We start from the raw sequence: 15,756 nt of genomic DNA, 5'->3' as shown, positions 1-15,756 counted from the left end.
GGTACCTCTGCATCCCTTAAACATTTGCTGTGTTTAAAGGGCAAAGTGTTCAAGGCATTTGCCGTGATGCGTTCTCTAATAGAGGGATGTTACGCTCCCATACAATTTCTTTAATAACCATGTGCTCTGTAGCAGCCAGAATGTGTTATCACCTCCAACATCTTCTCCCTGGGCTCAAGTTCTCTTTTGTCAGAGTACCAGCCATCCTTGTCTAGTACTGGGTCGTGTGACCTCTAAAGAAGACATGACACAATTTCACAGGCCATCTCTGTCACACATTCATGCTTATGGCCTGGTGTAATACCCTTTCACTTCACACAGCACACATACAAGCTATAGTACCCCATTGCTACCCCTGTGCTTTCACACTAGAACCTACAGGGCTTTTTCTGATGTTACTGTAACACTGTCTTGACTAGAAGTAATTTTCAAGACTTTGTCTAGCCCATGGCATCCTGTTGGTTTGCTTGCTTGCAGCACCTGCTCACAATGCTTATACTTAGAGATGTTCATTATCCCTACCCCATTCCCTATTAATACTAATTCTGCTTCTTGTACCTGTTGCCAATTAGGGGATTAACCTAGGGTTGCCAGATGTATTTGATAATTTTGTCCCCTGTCCCGTACTGACCATTCAAGAACACCCAAATGTCCCATATTTATTTCATTTTCAAATTTCATAATAAAAATATATTTTTACTACCTTCTTACAGTACTTAGTTGTAACTTTATATGTAATTATACTTTTTTTTCTCAGATTCTCTTGATGAAAATAACCCAAATGTAACGAGAAAACTAGTGTTTGCTGCCTGTTTGCAACTTGTACAGTTGCTATGGTTGGCTGAGGACAGTGACACTGTTACCGTTTTGCTCTCCAGCCACACAGCTGTGCAGTTCTGTATCAGCATTACAACATACAGGGTCAACAAAGTGTGTTGTTATTACTTGCCACAGCCTACTTTTTTCCTAACTTAAAAACTAATCCATCCATCCATCCCAAGATGCCAAAACGTAAGTGTAAATATCGTGATGAATATTCCAACGAATGGACATTTATCAAACAAGGCAGAAGCTGTTTTGAAACAAACTGCGGTGTATGTAATTGCACTTTTCGTAAATAATTTTCAAATGATTTTACTGTTGTTTCCCTCATAACCTATTAAAATCCTTGCTTTATGTTTTTAACTTATGTCCCTACTTTTGTAAAATATATTGGTCTGGGTGTGTAGGGGGCATGTATAAATTTATATATATATATAGTAATATAGGGAGAGATTTTAAGTATAGTCCTGCATTTCTAATTCTGTAATCTGGCAACCCTAGATTAACCACATTATACACAGTATACCATTTGTGCCAAACAGGACTGCATTTCAATATTCAGTTCAAACAGAAAAAATGGAAATCTGGATATATATAACAAAATTATGGAAATATTTATATTTTGGTCTATGCTTTTCTATTCCACTTATTGTATGTTTACAGAATACACCAGTAAGCTTTACTATACATTTAAATGAAATAAAATGACTAGATTTGAACTAACTATGTGCTTTAAACATGCACACGGAAATGCTCTGACAAAACTGGCCCCCATGCCACTGTATAATCCTTTAATTCCATGCTGAATATAAATATTTTTCAGTATTTGAGATACACTGGAAGTCATCTTATTCTCCTGTTGAGATGCTGTAAAACAAGAAAATAGATTATTTTTAATGACTTCTTGCCACATTTATAGCACCCATTAATCAAATCCATTATTTATTAAACAATATATAAAATATATCATTGCTATTATTATTAAAATATGTTTAGTTGACAAATTATGCATATTGTGAAATGTAAAAACTGTCATACTCAATGACCAGAACCTTCAAACATTATTAGATCTCATCTGTCCATAGTCAATTGTAAGTAGTTTAAGATAAAGATGTCTAAAATGAATCATTATTAAAATTTACGAAAGCCTACTTTTACCTGTTAGTTTTTACATGAATCCTGAGCATAGAGTGGCAGCAATGAGCAGACAGCAGAAACTAACACCAGAGAGAAAGCCAGTCTATCAAAGGGCATGCTCATACTGGATCAATTTATAATTGTCATACAGGGTAACAGAATACAGTACTTACAGAATATAGGAAGAAATGCATATGCATGGAAAGCCAAATTAACATTTAAAGATATTGTAAGAGCCAATTTTAGAAAGTTAAAGTTTTGAGTTAAACTCATATTAATTTTTGCTTTATTTGAATAGAACATAATTTCTTCTATAGTCATAGACAATGGTATAGTTTTTTTCCCCCTATAAGTTAGTAAGAGATAGAATCTTCTTGCTATAACTGAGAAACAGTGTGATAATAAACTCAGTTGTGTTTAGAACAGGTCCCAGTAAAGAGGGACTTGATAAACCCATTTTAAGTTTAGAAATGGGATAAGCATACAGATTTCTGACCGTTTTGAAATGGTTCAGAAATTATAAGAAATTAATTAATAACGATTTAAGTTGTAACAAGATTAAGCTCAGAACTACATTTTTCTTATTATAATTTTTTCCTTTTTTTTGCTATTTTAATTTTTCTTCTTTTTTTATGTGAACTGTTTTACTTTGAAACTTAAGTAAACTTTTAAAAACGAAGATATTTTGTCTGTGGAATCATTTCTGCGCGTCAGGCCTTTGCTGAATCCCATTTTTTTTTTAGTTTGAGCTGCAGAATTTTAGAAACTTTGGGAAAACGCAGCTACAATTTCGTCAGAAAACTTGCCATTTTAAGGCCTTGAAACTGGAATCTACCATCTGAGGACAGAGGACGCTTCTGCTCCTGAACTCGTCAAGGAAAGAAAAAGAACTGAGTCATCACGAGGTTCTGTGCTCTTACCTTCTATCTCTGCGTTATCGTAATGAAAGCAAGGTCGCCGCACCTGAACTTGAGAAGATTTTAAGAGACTGTGATATTATAAAGACTTTGTGGATGATCGCTTTTGCTTTTGCCTGAGTTCTTGAAGCCTCGCTATAAGGAAGTATCTGCTTTGTTTGAACGTTCCTGTTGTGACGTTTGTTGCTGACAAGAGAACCAGCTGTCAGTCTTTTGAGGTGTTATCATGGCAATGTCTAAGCATAATTCCAGTGAAATTAGTAGTGAATTGAGTACTGACTCTAAGCCAGAGAATATAATCGGAGATCTTAAAGGTCATATAAGTCAGAGGAAAGATAAACTTTCTGTGCTTAAAGCTGAAATAGAAAGTCTTAAAGATACTCCAGAAAATCATTTAGAAGTAGCTGAAAGACTTGAAATTTTTTGCGAAACGCACAGTGAGATAGAAGATTTGAATCAAAGGCTAATATCAATGTTGAATAAAGAAGGCGCGATTAAGAAACGGAAAACGACATTCGCCGAAAGTTCTAAGAATTGGAACGAATTTATTAATGTTACAAAGCTATGGCTGAAAGATGCAAATAGACTGTTGACACATAAATCCGACGAGCAGCTAGTTAACCAATTCGAAGAGATGCAATTGCAAGAACGGAATCGCTCAAAGTCAAAGACACGTAAGACTTCTCCGCAGTTAAAGCGCGCTTTGGAAATTAAATGTGACTCTTTAGCCCAGAAAAGCGCTGCAGCGGCATCATCACCCTCATCGACAGTCACACTTGAACGCACAGAACTTGATAGTATTCTACAAATGTTACATGAACTTAAAGCTAAAGTAGAAAAGCAAGAACAACCCACAACTAGTGCACAAACCGGCACTCAAAGCTCCAGAAATGATATACTAGATGTATTAGTACGAAATCAAGCCGAATATCAGAAGAATCAAGCTGAGTGTCAGAAAGCAGTCACTGAAATGGTGAAATCGCTAACCAATGGTGAAGTGCCGCACAGGCAGGTCCCTTTATTTGCAGGTGACCTGTTGGCTTATGCAAACTTTATTAGGGCTTTTGATCGCGCTGTTGGGGATGTGCTAGAAAACCCTCAAGATAAATTAGATTACCTGATCCAGTACACCAGAGGTTCACCCCAAGAAATGATTAAAGGCTGTTCACTAATGTTACCAGAAGCAGGGTACTTAGAAGCCAGAATGTTGCTTGAAAGATATTACGGCAATGAGTTATTCGTAGCAGACGCATATCTGAATAAAGCATTGAAATGGCCTCAAATAAAGCAAAACGACGGGGAAGCTCTAAGAGATTACGCTAACTTCCTCTCAATCTGCATGAACACTATGAATGATTCAGGGAACGGTGGAGAATTCAGTAACAGTCATAATGTGCGTGCTGTGCTTAAGAAATTTCCATTCTCTCTGAGAAACGAATGGATGAGGTATGCTTATAAGCTTATAAGAGAAAATAAAACGAGACCTGGCATGCCTGAACTAATTAATTTTTTGCGTGACGAAGCTGCAATGCTTCTAGACCCTGTGTACAGTTCCGTTTCACAAGGCAACACTTGTATAGAGAAAAAAGAAAAGACCGAGAAAGCCAGGCCTCCTCAGAAGTACGGACAGAGATCGGGAGGTATTTTCACTACAAGTATTTCTGATGCTGCTGAAAAGGAGACTCAAGAAATCTCTGTCAAAAAGACTGTTAATGATACATGTGCATTTAAAAATCCTTGTGTATTCTGCAATGGGCAGCATATCCTTGCTGAATGTAGTAAAATCAAAGAATTGCCGCATAAAGAAAGAATTGACTTTTTAAAATCTAAAGGTTTATGTTTTCGTTGTCTCAAACAGGGACACCTTGGTAAGAACTGTAAAGAAAGAATGAAATGTCAGATGTGTTCTTTTCAGCACCCAGATATCTTGCATATTAAAAGAGGCTGGAGTGACACCTGCTGAAAGGGAAACCAAAACTGGGACTTGTGCCTTTACTGGGGTGCACTGTACGTGGTTCCCATTAAGGTAAAAGAAAAGTGAAAGGTATGTAGACACAACATTTATAGACCTCAGCAGCACAGTAACAATTCGCACAGAAAGGCTCCAGAGACAATTAAACCTTCAAGGGAGGAGAACTCAAGTATTTCTCAAAACTATGAATAACTGTGATGATGATTCAAAAGTGCTAACTCAAAGTTCTGTCTTATCAGATTTACAAGTCTGTGGTCTCAATGATGATAAATATTTTGATTTGCCAAAGGTCTTTACAGAGGTCTCCATTCCAGTGGACAGAGAAAATATTCCACTACAAGAAGATATTGATAAGTGGGCATATCTTAAAGAGGTATGTCTAACTCATATTGACTCTGAAGTTGATCTTTTAATAGGAATCAACTATCCAGAAATCTTCAAGGAGTCACGAACCATATATAGCCAAGGAGGTGGACCCTATGCTATGAAGACTGCACTTGGATGGGTAGTTGGTGGACCATACAAAAAGATAGATGACCTCACAAAACAAAGTGGTAAGATACACAAACATTCAATCAATCGTGTGTCAATAACAGAGCTTGAGGATATGTTGCTGCAACAGTATAACACAGATTTTCCAGAACGCAGCTCTGAAGAAAAGGAGGAGATGTCACAGGAGGACATCAAGTTCATGCGCATAGCCTCAGAATCTGCGAGTCTGGTAGGTGGCCATTACTCTTTAAATTTACCTTTGAAGGATGGAACACTGAAAATGCCAAACAATCGCTGTATTGCTGAACAGCGTGCTATTGGACTCAAAAGAAAACTGAACAAAAATTCAGGTTTCCATGGAGACTATAAAGCCTTCATGAAAGACATTATAGACAAGGGTTACGCTGTTAAGGTACCCAAAGAAAACCTAAATTGCAACAAAGGCAGAGTGTGGTACATCCCACATCATGGTGTGTATCATCCAAAGAAAAATAAAATTCGAGTAGTCTTTGACTGCACTGTCACCTACCAGGGAATCTCACTTAATGAGCAATTATTAAAAGGCCCTGACCTAACTAACACACTCATTGGCGTCCTTACAAGATTCAGAAAGGAGCCAGTAGCACTAATGGCAGACATTAAGTCAATGTTCTACCAAGTTAAAGTACCAGATAAAGACACTGATCTTTTACATTTTTTATGGTGGCCTGAAGGTAATCTAAGTAAAGACCTTGAAGAATACAAAATGACAGTACATCTTTTTGGTGCTACTTCTTCACCCAGTTGTGCTTCTTATGCTTTGCGTAGAACAGCCGAAGATGCCAGGGATACATTTCCTGAGGAAGCTGTTAACACCGTTCTCAATAACTTCTATGTGGATGACTGCTTAAGGTCAGTGACAACAGAGGAACAGGCTATAAAGCTGGCAAAGGACCTCCAAGCTCTATGCCTAAAAGGGGGATTTCACTTGACTAAGTGGGTGAGTAACAACAGAGAAGTTTTATTGTCTATTCCTGAAGAAGACAGAGCTCATGAACAAAAGGATTTAGACTTGAACCACAGTCTCCTTCCCACAGAGCGTGCCCTAGGTGTCCAGTGATGCACAGAAACGGACAGTTTCAAATTTCAGATTAAGTTACAAAGCAAGCCTGCTACAAGGCGTGGTATTCTGTCTGTTGTTAGCTCAGTTTATGATCCACTTGGTTTTTTAGCACCTGCCTTACTGCCAGCTAAGCTTATTCTAAGAGACTTATGCAAAGATAAATTTGGGTGGGATGAAGAAGTAGAAGTCAAACACATTCAGAAATGGAAAAAGTGGATGGAGGATTTGCAGTCACTTACAGACTATAAAGTGAACAGATGCTTCAAACCTACTGGGTTTGGAACCATAAAGATAGCACAAATGCACCATTTTGCAGATGCTAGTGAAGATGGATATGGCACTGTCACTTACCTTGTCTTAACCAACGAAGAGGGCAAAAAGCATTGTTCATTCCTGATGGGCAAGTCAAGAGTTGCACCATTGAAAGAGGTCACGATCCCAAGATTGGAGCTGACAGCAGCCGTTGTGGCAATTAAAATGGACAAAATGTTTAAAGGTGAGCTTCAAATGCCCTTAGAAGAATCTACATTTTGGACTGACAGCACCACGGTGCTAAAATACATTTCAAATGAAAGCACTCGGTTCAAGACCTTTGTTGCCAACAGAATCTCCGTGATCAGAGATCATTCACAGCCTTCACAATGGAAGTATGTCACATCTGCTCTTAACCCGGCTGATCAAGCATCCAGGGGGCTAAACATAGAAAACTTTCTCAAAAGCACCACATGGTCACAAGGTCCAAGTTTCTTATTGAAGCCTGAAAAGGAGTGGCCAAAAAGACCAGATCGACTGAATGATCCACTCATTGAAGATGATCCAGAAGTTAAAACTTGTGCAGTTAACGTGACAAAAATAGAGGAAGCAACCGAGCCCATCAACAAACTAATCACCTATTTTTCAGATTGGCATCGCTTGAAGAAAGCAGTGGCTTGGTTCCTCAAGTTTAAAGACTTAATGCTGAACATAAGAAATGAAAGAAAAACATTCCAACTAGAAGTCAGTCAGACTAAAAGTAATCCAGAAGAACAAAAATCACTCATTGCAAAGCACATGAAAATGTATAAACTGACTCTAAAAACAAATCCAGTTTCTCTAGACGATTTAGTTAAAGCCGAAACAGAGCTTATCCGCCTCAGTCAACAGCAAGAATTTCCAGAGGAATTAAAGGCTTTAAAGAAAAAGACTTGTGTTAAAAAGAACAGTCAAATCTATAAACTTGACCCGATCATACAAGATGGAATTCTGAGAGTTGGAGGAAGACTCTGCAAAGCTGCAATGCCCAAAGAAGCTAAACATCCTGCAATTCTACACAAGCATTCACATGTCGCTTCTCTTATATTGCAGCACATTCATAAACAAATTGGACATTGTGGGCGCAACTATGTGCTCGCACAGTTACGCCAGAAATACTGGATACCTCAAGCAAACTCAGCTATCAGAAAAATAATTTCAAAGTGCACAACGTGCAGAAGATACACCGCAAAAGTAGGTGAACAAAAAATGGCAGATTTGCCAGAAGATCGCCTAACACCAAACCAACCACCGTTTACAAATTTTGGAGTAGATTATTTTGGCCCCTTCCTAGTCAAAAGAGGAAGAAGCCTAGTTAAGAGGTACGGAGTAATCTTCACATGTTTAACAACCAGAGCTGCGCACATAGAGATTGCACATAGCTTAGACACTGATTCTTGTATCCAAGCCATACTCCGATTTACCGATAGAAGAGGACAAGTTAAAATCATGCGCTCAGACAATGGAACAAATTTTGTAGGAGCAGAAAGAGAGCTACGAGAAGCTATTAAAAAGTTGGAACACAAAAAAATCAGTGACGCAATGATGCAAGAACAAATCAAATGGATTTTCAATCCACCATCAGCTTCTCATCAAGGTGGAGTGTGGGAAAGACAAATAAGGAGCATAAGAAAGATCTTAAATTCAACACTAAACCAACAAACACTCGATGATGAAAACCTTCCTACAATGATGTGTAGAGTGGAATCAATACTCAATAACAGACCCCTTACAAAGACATCAGATGACCCAAATGATTTGGAACCACTCACACCCAATCACTTGTTGTTACTGAAGACAAAACCTAAATTACCACCCGAACTCGTTTCAGAAAATGAACCATACCCAAGAAGACGCTGGAAACAAATTCAATATATGGCTGATTTGTTTTGGAAAAGATGGACTAAAGAGTATTTGCCAATACTTCAAGAACATCAAAAATGGCTAGCACCAAGAAGAAATTTTGAACCAGGGGACGTTGTTTTAATTGTAGATAAAGCTACACCTCGCAATTCCTGGGTAATGGGTCGAGTCATCAAGACAATGCCAGATGCCAAAGGTGCAGTCAGAAGAGTTTGTGTGCAGACCAAAACCAGCACACTGGACAGACCCGTGAACAAACTGTGCCTGCTTCAAGAAACAGCCAATGTTTGAAATATGAAATTTTTAAAGTGTTTGTTTGCAGTGTTAATGTTAGTAATTTGAAAACAATAGTTAACTGGCTCATATTGAAGTAAAGTATAGTAATTGTCTCCGCTCCTGCATAGCCAATTAGGGGCCGGAAATGTAAGAGCCAATTTTAGAAAGTTAAAGTTTTGAGTTAAACTCATATTAATGCTTGCTTTATTTGAATAGAACATAATTTCTTCTATAGTCATAGACAATGGTATAATCTTTTTCCCCCTATAAGTTAGTAAGAGATAGAATCTTCTTGCTATAACTGAGAAACAGTGTGATAATAAACTCAGTTGTGTTTAGAACAGGTCCCAGTAAAGAGGGACTTGATAAACCCATTTTAAGTTTAGAAATGGGATAAGCATACAGTTTTCTGACCGTTTTGAAATGGTTCAGAAATTATAAGAAATTAATAACGATTTAAGTTGTAACAAGATTAAGCTCAGAACTACATTTTTCTTATTATAATTTTTTCCTTTTTTTTGCTATTTTAATTTTTCTTCTTTTTTTGTGTGAACTGTTTTACTTTGAAACTTAACTAAACTTTTAAAAACGAAGATATTTTGTCTGTGGAATCATTTCTGCGTGTCAGGCCTTTGCTGAATCACATTTTTTTTTAGTTTGAGCTGCAGAATTTTAGAAACTTTGGGAAAACGCAGCTACGGATATCTCTAAATGAATTTCAGATATCTTAAAATACAGTTCACTTTTTAAGATATCTGAAACTTATTTCTGGATATCTTTCTTGAAATTCATCTTGAGATACCTCAAAATTACTTCTTATAAAATTTCCTACTCTTCCAATTCGACATCCTATCTATTTTAAAATATCATGAAATGCATTTGAGATATCCTGAAATGAGCAGAAAGGTACTTTGAGGTATCTTGAAATGCATATCAGATATCTGAAAATAGGCAGGATGCTATTTTGAGATATCTGGAAATGAATTTGAGATAATATTCAAGATATTTTTAAGTACATGTTAAGATATCTTAAATTAAGCAGTGACTCGTTTTAAGATATCATTAAATAGGGATGCAACTAATGATTATTTTAATAATTGATTAACCTGTTGATTATTTTATTGATTAATCGACTAGTTGGATTGTTAAAGAAATTAATTTGCAGTTAAAAACACAAAGTGTATTAAATGGAACTTTTCAGCAATTAAACAGGTCTGTGTAAAAATTTCAGAAATGTATTTTTTTAAATAAACTAATAGATTTTTTTAAACAAAATATAGATTTTTATAAAACATTTCTATAATAATACATTGAAAATAAATAGTAATACATTTTTCCTGTAATTGTAAGGCAAATGTAACTGAACATAGTTTATAGTGCTGCAGGTAATAAACTGAGATTGAGTCAAAGCATATGGAGCTAGTGTGGCAAAAAGTATTGTTCCTCAGTTTAAGTGAAATTGGTCAAGTAGGGAGGCCTGTAGGTGTCAGGCAAAAAAAAAAAAATCAGTTCGTATGAATTATTAATCCGTTCGAACAAATTATGTAATTCCTTTGAATGGATTGTTTTTATTTCTGAAAGGACATTAGAACAATCTAGGCAATAACAGGCCATTCAGCCCAACAAAGCTTGCCAGTCCTATCCACTTAATTTACTTAAAGAAGCATATGCCTATTGGGCACATTTTATTTCACAAGCCGTCTTGGTTTGGGATATTTGATTCCAAAGCACATTCTTTTCTTTCATTATTTAAAACACTTGGACAGATCCCCACCTTCTCGCCTCACTCCATCCCACCGCCATGGCTGCAAGAGTTGGAGCAAGTGATGACACAAAGGAGGAAAAAAAAAAACAAAGTCTTTTTGGAAGATGTTGGTAGCTATGTACACTGCCATTGAAAAAGAGAGCAAGATGTAATTGATGATACCTTAGGTGGACAGTGATGTAAATTCACTTGAGTGATGAAAAAAAAAGAAGTACTTTTCCACAAATTGGGGAAACTTGCAAAAAAGTACTTGTGCATCTCTGCCCCCAGCAGCCCTTTAGAGACGGCTTTCAGGACCAGAGAAAATTTTCTAATAGTGACTGAGCTCCTCTGAAGCCAGTTGCTGTGGACAGACTGGTGTTTCTGTCACACAACTTAATTTCTTCAGTAGAATTTTACAGTTGTTTTATTTTTTTTTCTGATATCTTTATGCAATATTGGACAGAACTTCAAGTTAGTAATTTGTTTAAAAGTGTATAGATTTGTTTTTTTGTATCTTTGTACAATATATGACAGGACTTGTTTACAAGTGCTATAGTTTATTCCGGCGCAGCATTTGATAGAACTTTGGACTTTTACACTATGGTGCAGTATATTAGATTTTTGTTCTTGCTTTTAGGCTGCACAATTCACCTCACAGCAGAGTAGTTTATGCTTATCCAGACTGTAATGTTCATTGTAGTTCAATTATGATTAGAATTTTATTCCCTTTGGATTCATATTTTGTTTACATTAAGAATTAAGTTTCTGTTTAAAAAGCTCTCGTTATAATGGTTTTGTTGGTCTTAGTGCAATTTTGTGTGTAAATCCTGTAAGCCACTTTGAAATGGTTTACTCATACTTGCACTGTTTGATCTCAGTAATACTTTGATTGGTGATTTGATTTTTCTGTTATTTTACTTTAGTTTTAAGTAAATAAGAAAGACCTGTTTTCCTTAACCGTTGTTTCAATTAATCTCATTGGTAAGCTATGATTAATATCCTATTAGCAAGACAAAGCTATATCAATAAGACATTTACAAACACATTTTTAAAGAATGTAAAATATAGTTTAATTATCGTTATTATCATTAAAGTCCCAGAAAAATATCATTTTTTTGCCAATGTCGCACACCACTAGTCCAGACTATTTTCCTTTTGCAGCAAAACAAATGGTTTCATTTGTGTGAAACTCACTTCTTTCTTTGCTAAGTAATATGCTGAGTTTATTTTAACTGAAAGTTCATATCTTTTTGCATCATCACTTGTCTTATTTGTGTCTAGAAACCTTTTACCAAAGAAGATTTTTTTGCACTTGGCCTTCAGCCAATACACTGTTGCAGCCTGCTGCCTGTCATTTGCTGTCGGGAGTGTGCTATTCGATTTTCACGTTAGAAACTTGTGATCAAGCCACAAAATCTTTTTTAATTGCTTGCTGCAGCTGTACTTGCACATTATCACATCTTCCTCCAGATTGTATAAAAGCAAGTTGAAGTCCAATGGTTGAAATGCTTTTTAAGATTTCAATTAGATTTACAAATACAGTATTTTAAAATAGTGTGAAGGCTAGGGGGCACCACTGTGCACCAAACTTTAAACATACATGCACAACACAGTCCCCGGTTCAAATAAAAAGGGAGGTTTATTACAAAAATACGTTTTTGTACAACAATTCAACAAGTGTCTCTTCTTCCTTCTATCTCTCTCTGTCTGTCTCTTTCTTCTCTCCACACCTCTATTTCTCCAGGCGAGTGTTGCCTGCCTCCACTGCCAACTCACCTGGACAAGGCATTGTGGTCCCTTTTATGGATGACCCAGGAGTACTTCTAGTGCCAGGGCTTTGCCCATTGGAAGCACATCTGGCCCATATACTGTAGAAGTCCCATATAATAGGGAGTTTAAGGGGGTACTCACACTAGCAATTTGTTACATGCCTGAGCATGTTTGCATGTAACCTCCCCAACCATACCATGCCCTGGCCCGCTTGGAAGAGGTGTGCCCAGGCAAAGTTCAGTAGGATTCATAAACAGTGTGATCGCTAAACGTGCCTGAGCATGGAAAACAGTCATGACATCAATGATGTAACAAGTCAGATAGCGCAATTCTTATTTCATTTCATATCATTTGAGTTAAAAAAGTTTTTTATTCTCACCTTACAGATTAAGATGCATTGTAGTTGGCAAGAAAAGCTGTAAATTTCTCCTTTAAACTCATTTGTCTCTGTAAAAATTGTCTTGTATGTACAGAATGATTAACAGCAAAATGCTGCACTGCACACTCAGTAAATCTGTAATAGGATAGAGCGTTATCCTGCCCTATATGACTAATAAAAAAAACACAAAATAAGTAAAATCATTTTGAAATGCATGCTCTCATTCTGTGTTTTGATCTTGTTTTGGCTTTACGTAAAGTCACATGGTCATGATGAAAGTGTGTCCGGGAACCAGAACATTAAGCACAGTGTGAGTGCAAGCCAGCACAAGAATAGGAAGTGGGGACATTCACACTTGGGCACGGTACAGAATAAACATGCCTAGTGTGTGTGTGCACCTTAACTCCCTGCAGCACCTCCTAGCGGCACCCATGTTCCTCAGCAGGGCTGTGCTACTGGACTACAAGACCCGGCATTCCCTGTGTGTATCTGAATGGATACCACTATCCAGGTGCTACTGGACTACAAGACCCGGCATTCCCTGTGTGTATCCGAATGGATACCACTATCCAGGGCTGCTACCATCTATCATATGGGGGGGAGACATTAAACCAGGAATTATTTCTCTCCCCTGTCTTTTCTGTGTTCTGGGCATCCCATCTAGGTAAGTACCCAAAACCAACTCCGGTGTCCCAGCATGCTATTCTTCATATGCCCCCAACCCCAAGCTGAGCCTTGTGGATTGAGGCTGACTGTCCCGCGATGGTTATATCATCCCACATGGGTTTATCATTCTGCAAGGGTTCACTGCGGTGTGCCAGCCCTTGACTCCTGCCTGCAAAATAAAAGCAACAGTCATTCAGAAAGTTGTTGCTCTGATACAATTGTTCACCTTTTCCCAGTATGTTATAAGGACAGTGTCTCCATCTGTGTTTCGGCTGCTGACGTTCATAACACCATAACTTTCCCTTTGGTACTCATGTCCTGCAGGCATGAAAACAGGAGGGAAATTCTGATCCCTCTTCCCAGTTCTTGGTACCTGACTTGTCTCTCCAAATCGCTGGGATTGGGCCAGATGTGGCACGAGATTCTACAGGCACTCAAACAGGACTGTCAGGAGAACCGGACCTCCTATTGAGGTCCTCCTTTTCAATCTGGGAAATAAATACAGGCCATGTTACCCTACTAGTCAAAGATGTAGCCCATGCCCTTTTCAATCTGGGGAATAAAGGCAGGCCATGTTACTCTACTAGTCAAGAAAGCAGCCTGTGCTGTCTGAACCCTCTTTTCTTTGCTTTTAACTGCCCTCTGATTTGTAGGGGGTTCAGCAGGTTAGACATCAGCATTGGGAAGCTGGTGATTCGTATCTTGCACCCCAAGTTTTTTCTCCACCTTGAGCTTCCTCATCTGAGTATGGGATTCTCTGATGGGAGGCACAAACACTGGGAGGTCAGTCATTATATTTTTTATCAACTGTAGAAACAGTGACTACTAGATTTATTTTACTTGTGTCCAGAAACCTTTTGCTCAACATTGCTGTTTTTCTTCCCAGCCTGACCTTTACAGTCTAAGTAGTGTAAAAACATAAAATGATGTAATTGAACAAAATGTATGTGTGTAAGTACAGAAAATAGGACAGAATGATCAAACTTGTTTGTGTTTTGCGTACGTGACAAAAAGCATATATACTTTCTGGAAGTTTTCTTTCAATGATGTGTGTGACAAGAAAATATACCTTTAGGGTAAAGACTTTACCAATTGGAATAATACAAAATGAGTCAGGACGCTATTTTTATTGCTTACGTGGTCTACGATCAGGAGACTAGAAAAGCTATAAAAGGGCAAGGATATCTGCGCTCGAGGCAGATGAAGTGTGGTGTCCTAGGACTGTATTTCTCTGTCATTTTACCCTTGTCTGGTATGTATCAATAAAAGGTTTTTACTAATTTTAATTTCTTCTCTGTCTTCAGTCACAAAAAGTGTCCACAGTAGTAGCCTCCAGGACCTGCGGTTCATGCAGAGGAAACTTTTCTAACACATGTATCATAATTGTTGGAGCAAGTGTTACTCAATACCCATCACAATTGTCAGGGATCATTTCACATGATGTTCTCTTATGATGTACTATACAGAGGTCACTCACTTGTATAGCCAAATTGATTCCTGGTACTGCCTTTGTACCTAAATGCAGATGGTCCTGGTGAACTGCGCCGAGAAGGGCTCTTGCCAAGTTTTCAATCTCCTGTTTCTATATTGTTTCTGTTTCTATAATGCTGAGGACAGTTTCTATAATGCTGAGGCTGTTTCTATAATGCTGAGGCTGTTTCTATAATGCTGAGGACTGACTAAAGCTTTCACACTGGCTCCAGTAACTCTGCACACTTCTCCAGGTAAATCAGCTACTCTGACTTTTCTGTTGGTTGTCGGCAAGAACTGAATGTGTTTCTGTTGACAATCCTTGAGTTGAACACTGCATTAACTTCTGGTGGAGGCCCCGTAAAGGATAGTAAGATCTCAGAGGGGAGTGACTCCAGGCGATTGCATACAGGACTGATCAGCCTTGGTGTCTCTCTCTCTCTCTCTTCCTCTCTCTCTCTCTTTCTATCTCTCTCTCCACAATACTACTCATCCCAGTAAGCAATGCAGTCCCTGTTATGAATGACCCAGGAATACTTCTGGTTCCAGGGCTTCACCCGTTGGAAGCATTTCTGGACCATACAGAAGCCGCACATAGTAGGGAGTTTAACTCCCTGCAATACCTCCTATTGGCACCTACAGACCCCAGCAGGGCTGTGCTACTGGACTACCTGCCCTGGCATTCACTGTGGGTGTCTGAACAGGTACTGGTATGCAGAGCTGCCGCCATCTACCGTATGGTGGGGTGGACAATAAGCAGGAATTATTGCTTTCCCTTGTCCTTCCATGTTATAGGTGTCCCAGCCTGGTAAGGATTCCAACCCAACTCCCACTGGGACACTGGTCCCAGCA

General features: G+C 38.1%; 1 protein-coding gene across 1 annotated transcript in view; it reads right to left on the bottom strand.

Annotated features, from left to right (window-relative positions):
• Positions 1-1,390: 1,390 nt before the first annotated feature.
• slc25a24l (solute carrier family 25 member 24, like) overlaps positions 1,391-15,756 on the bottom strand; it is a 55,216-nt gene continuing 40,850 nt past the window's right edge. Inside the window, exon 10 of the mRNA XM_051933020.1 lies at positions 1,391-1,689. Within this exon, the coding sequence (XP_051788980.1) occupies positions 1,505-1,689 (185 nt within the window). The 3' untranslated portion in view covers positions 1,391-1,504. The remainder of the gene's footprint in view (positions 1,690-15,756) is intronic.

Source organism: Erpetoichthys calabaricus, chromosome 10, assembly GCF_900747795.2.
Source record: "Erpetoichthys calabaricus chromosome 10, fErpCal1.3, whole genome shotgun sequence".
Taxonomy (NCBI): domain Eukaryota; kingdom Metazoa; phylum Chordata; class Cladistia; order Polypteriformes; family Polypteridae; genus Erpetoichthys; species Erpetoichthys calabaricus.
Note: the sequence above shows the minus strand (reverse complement) of the source record. Positions and strands in the feature narration are given on the sequence as shown.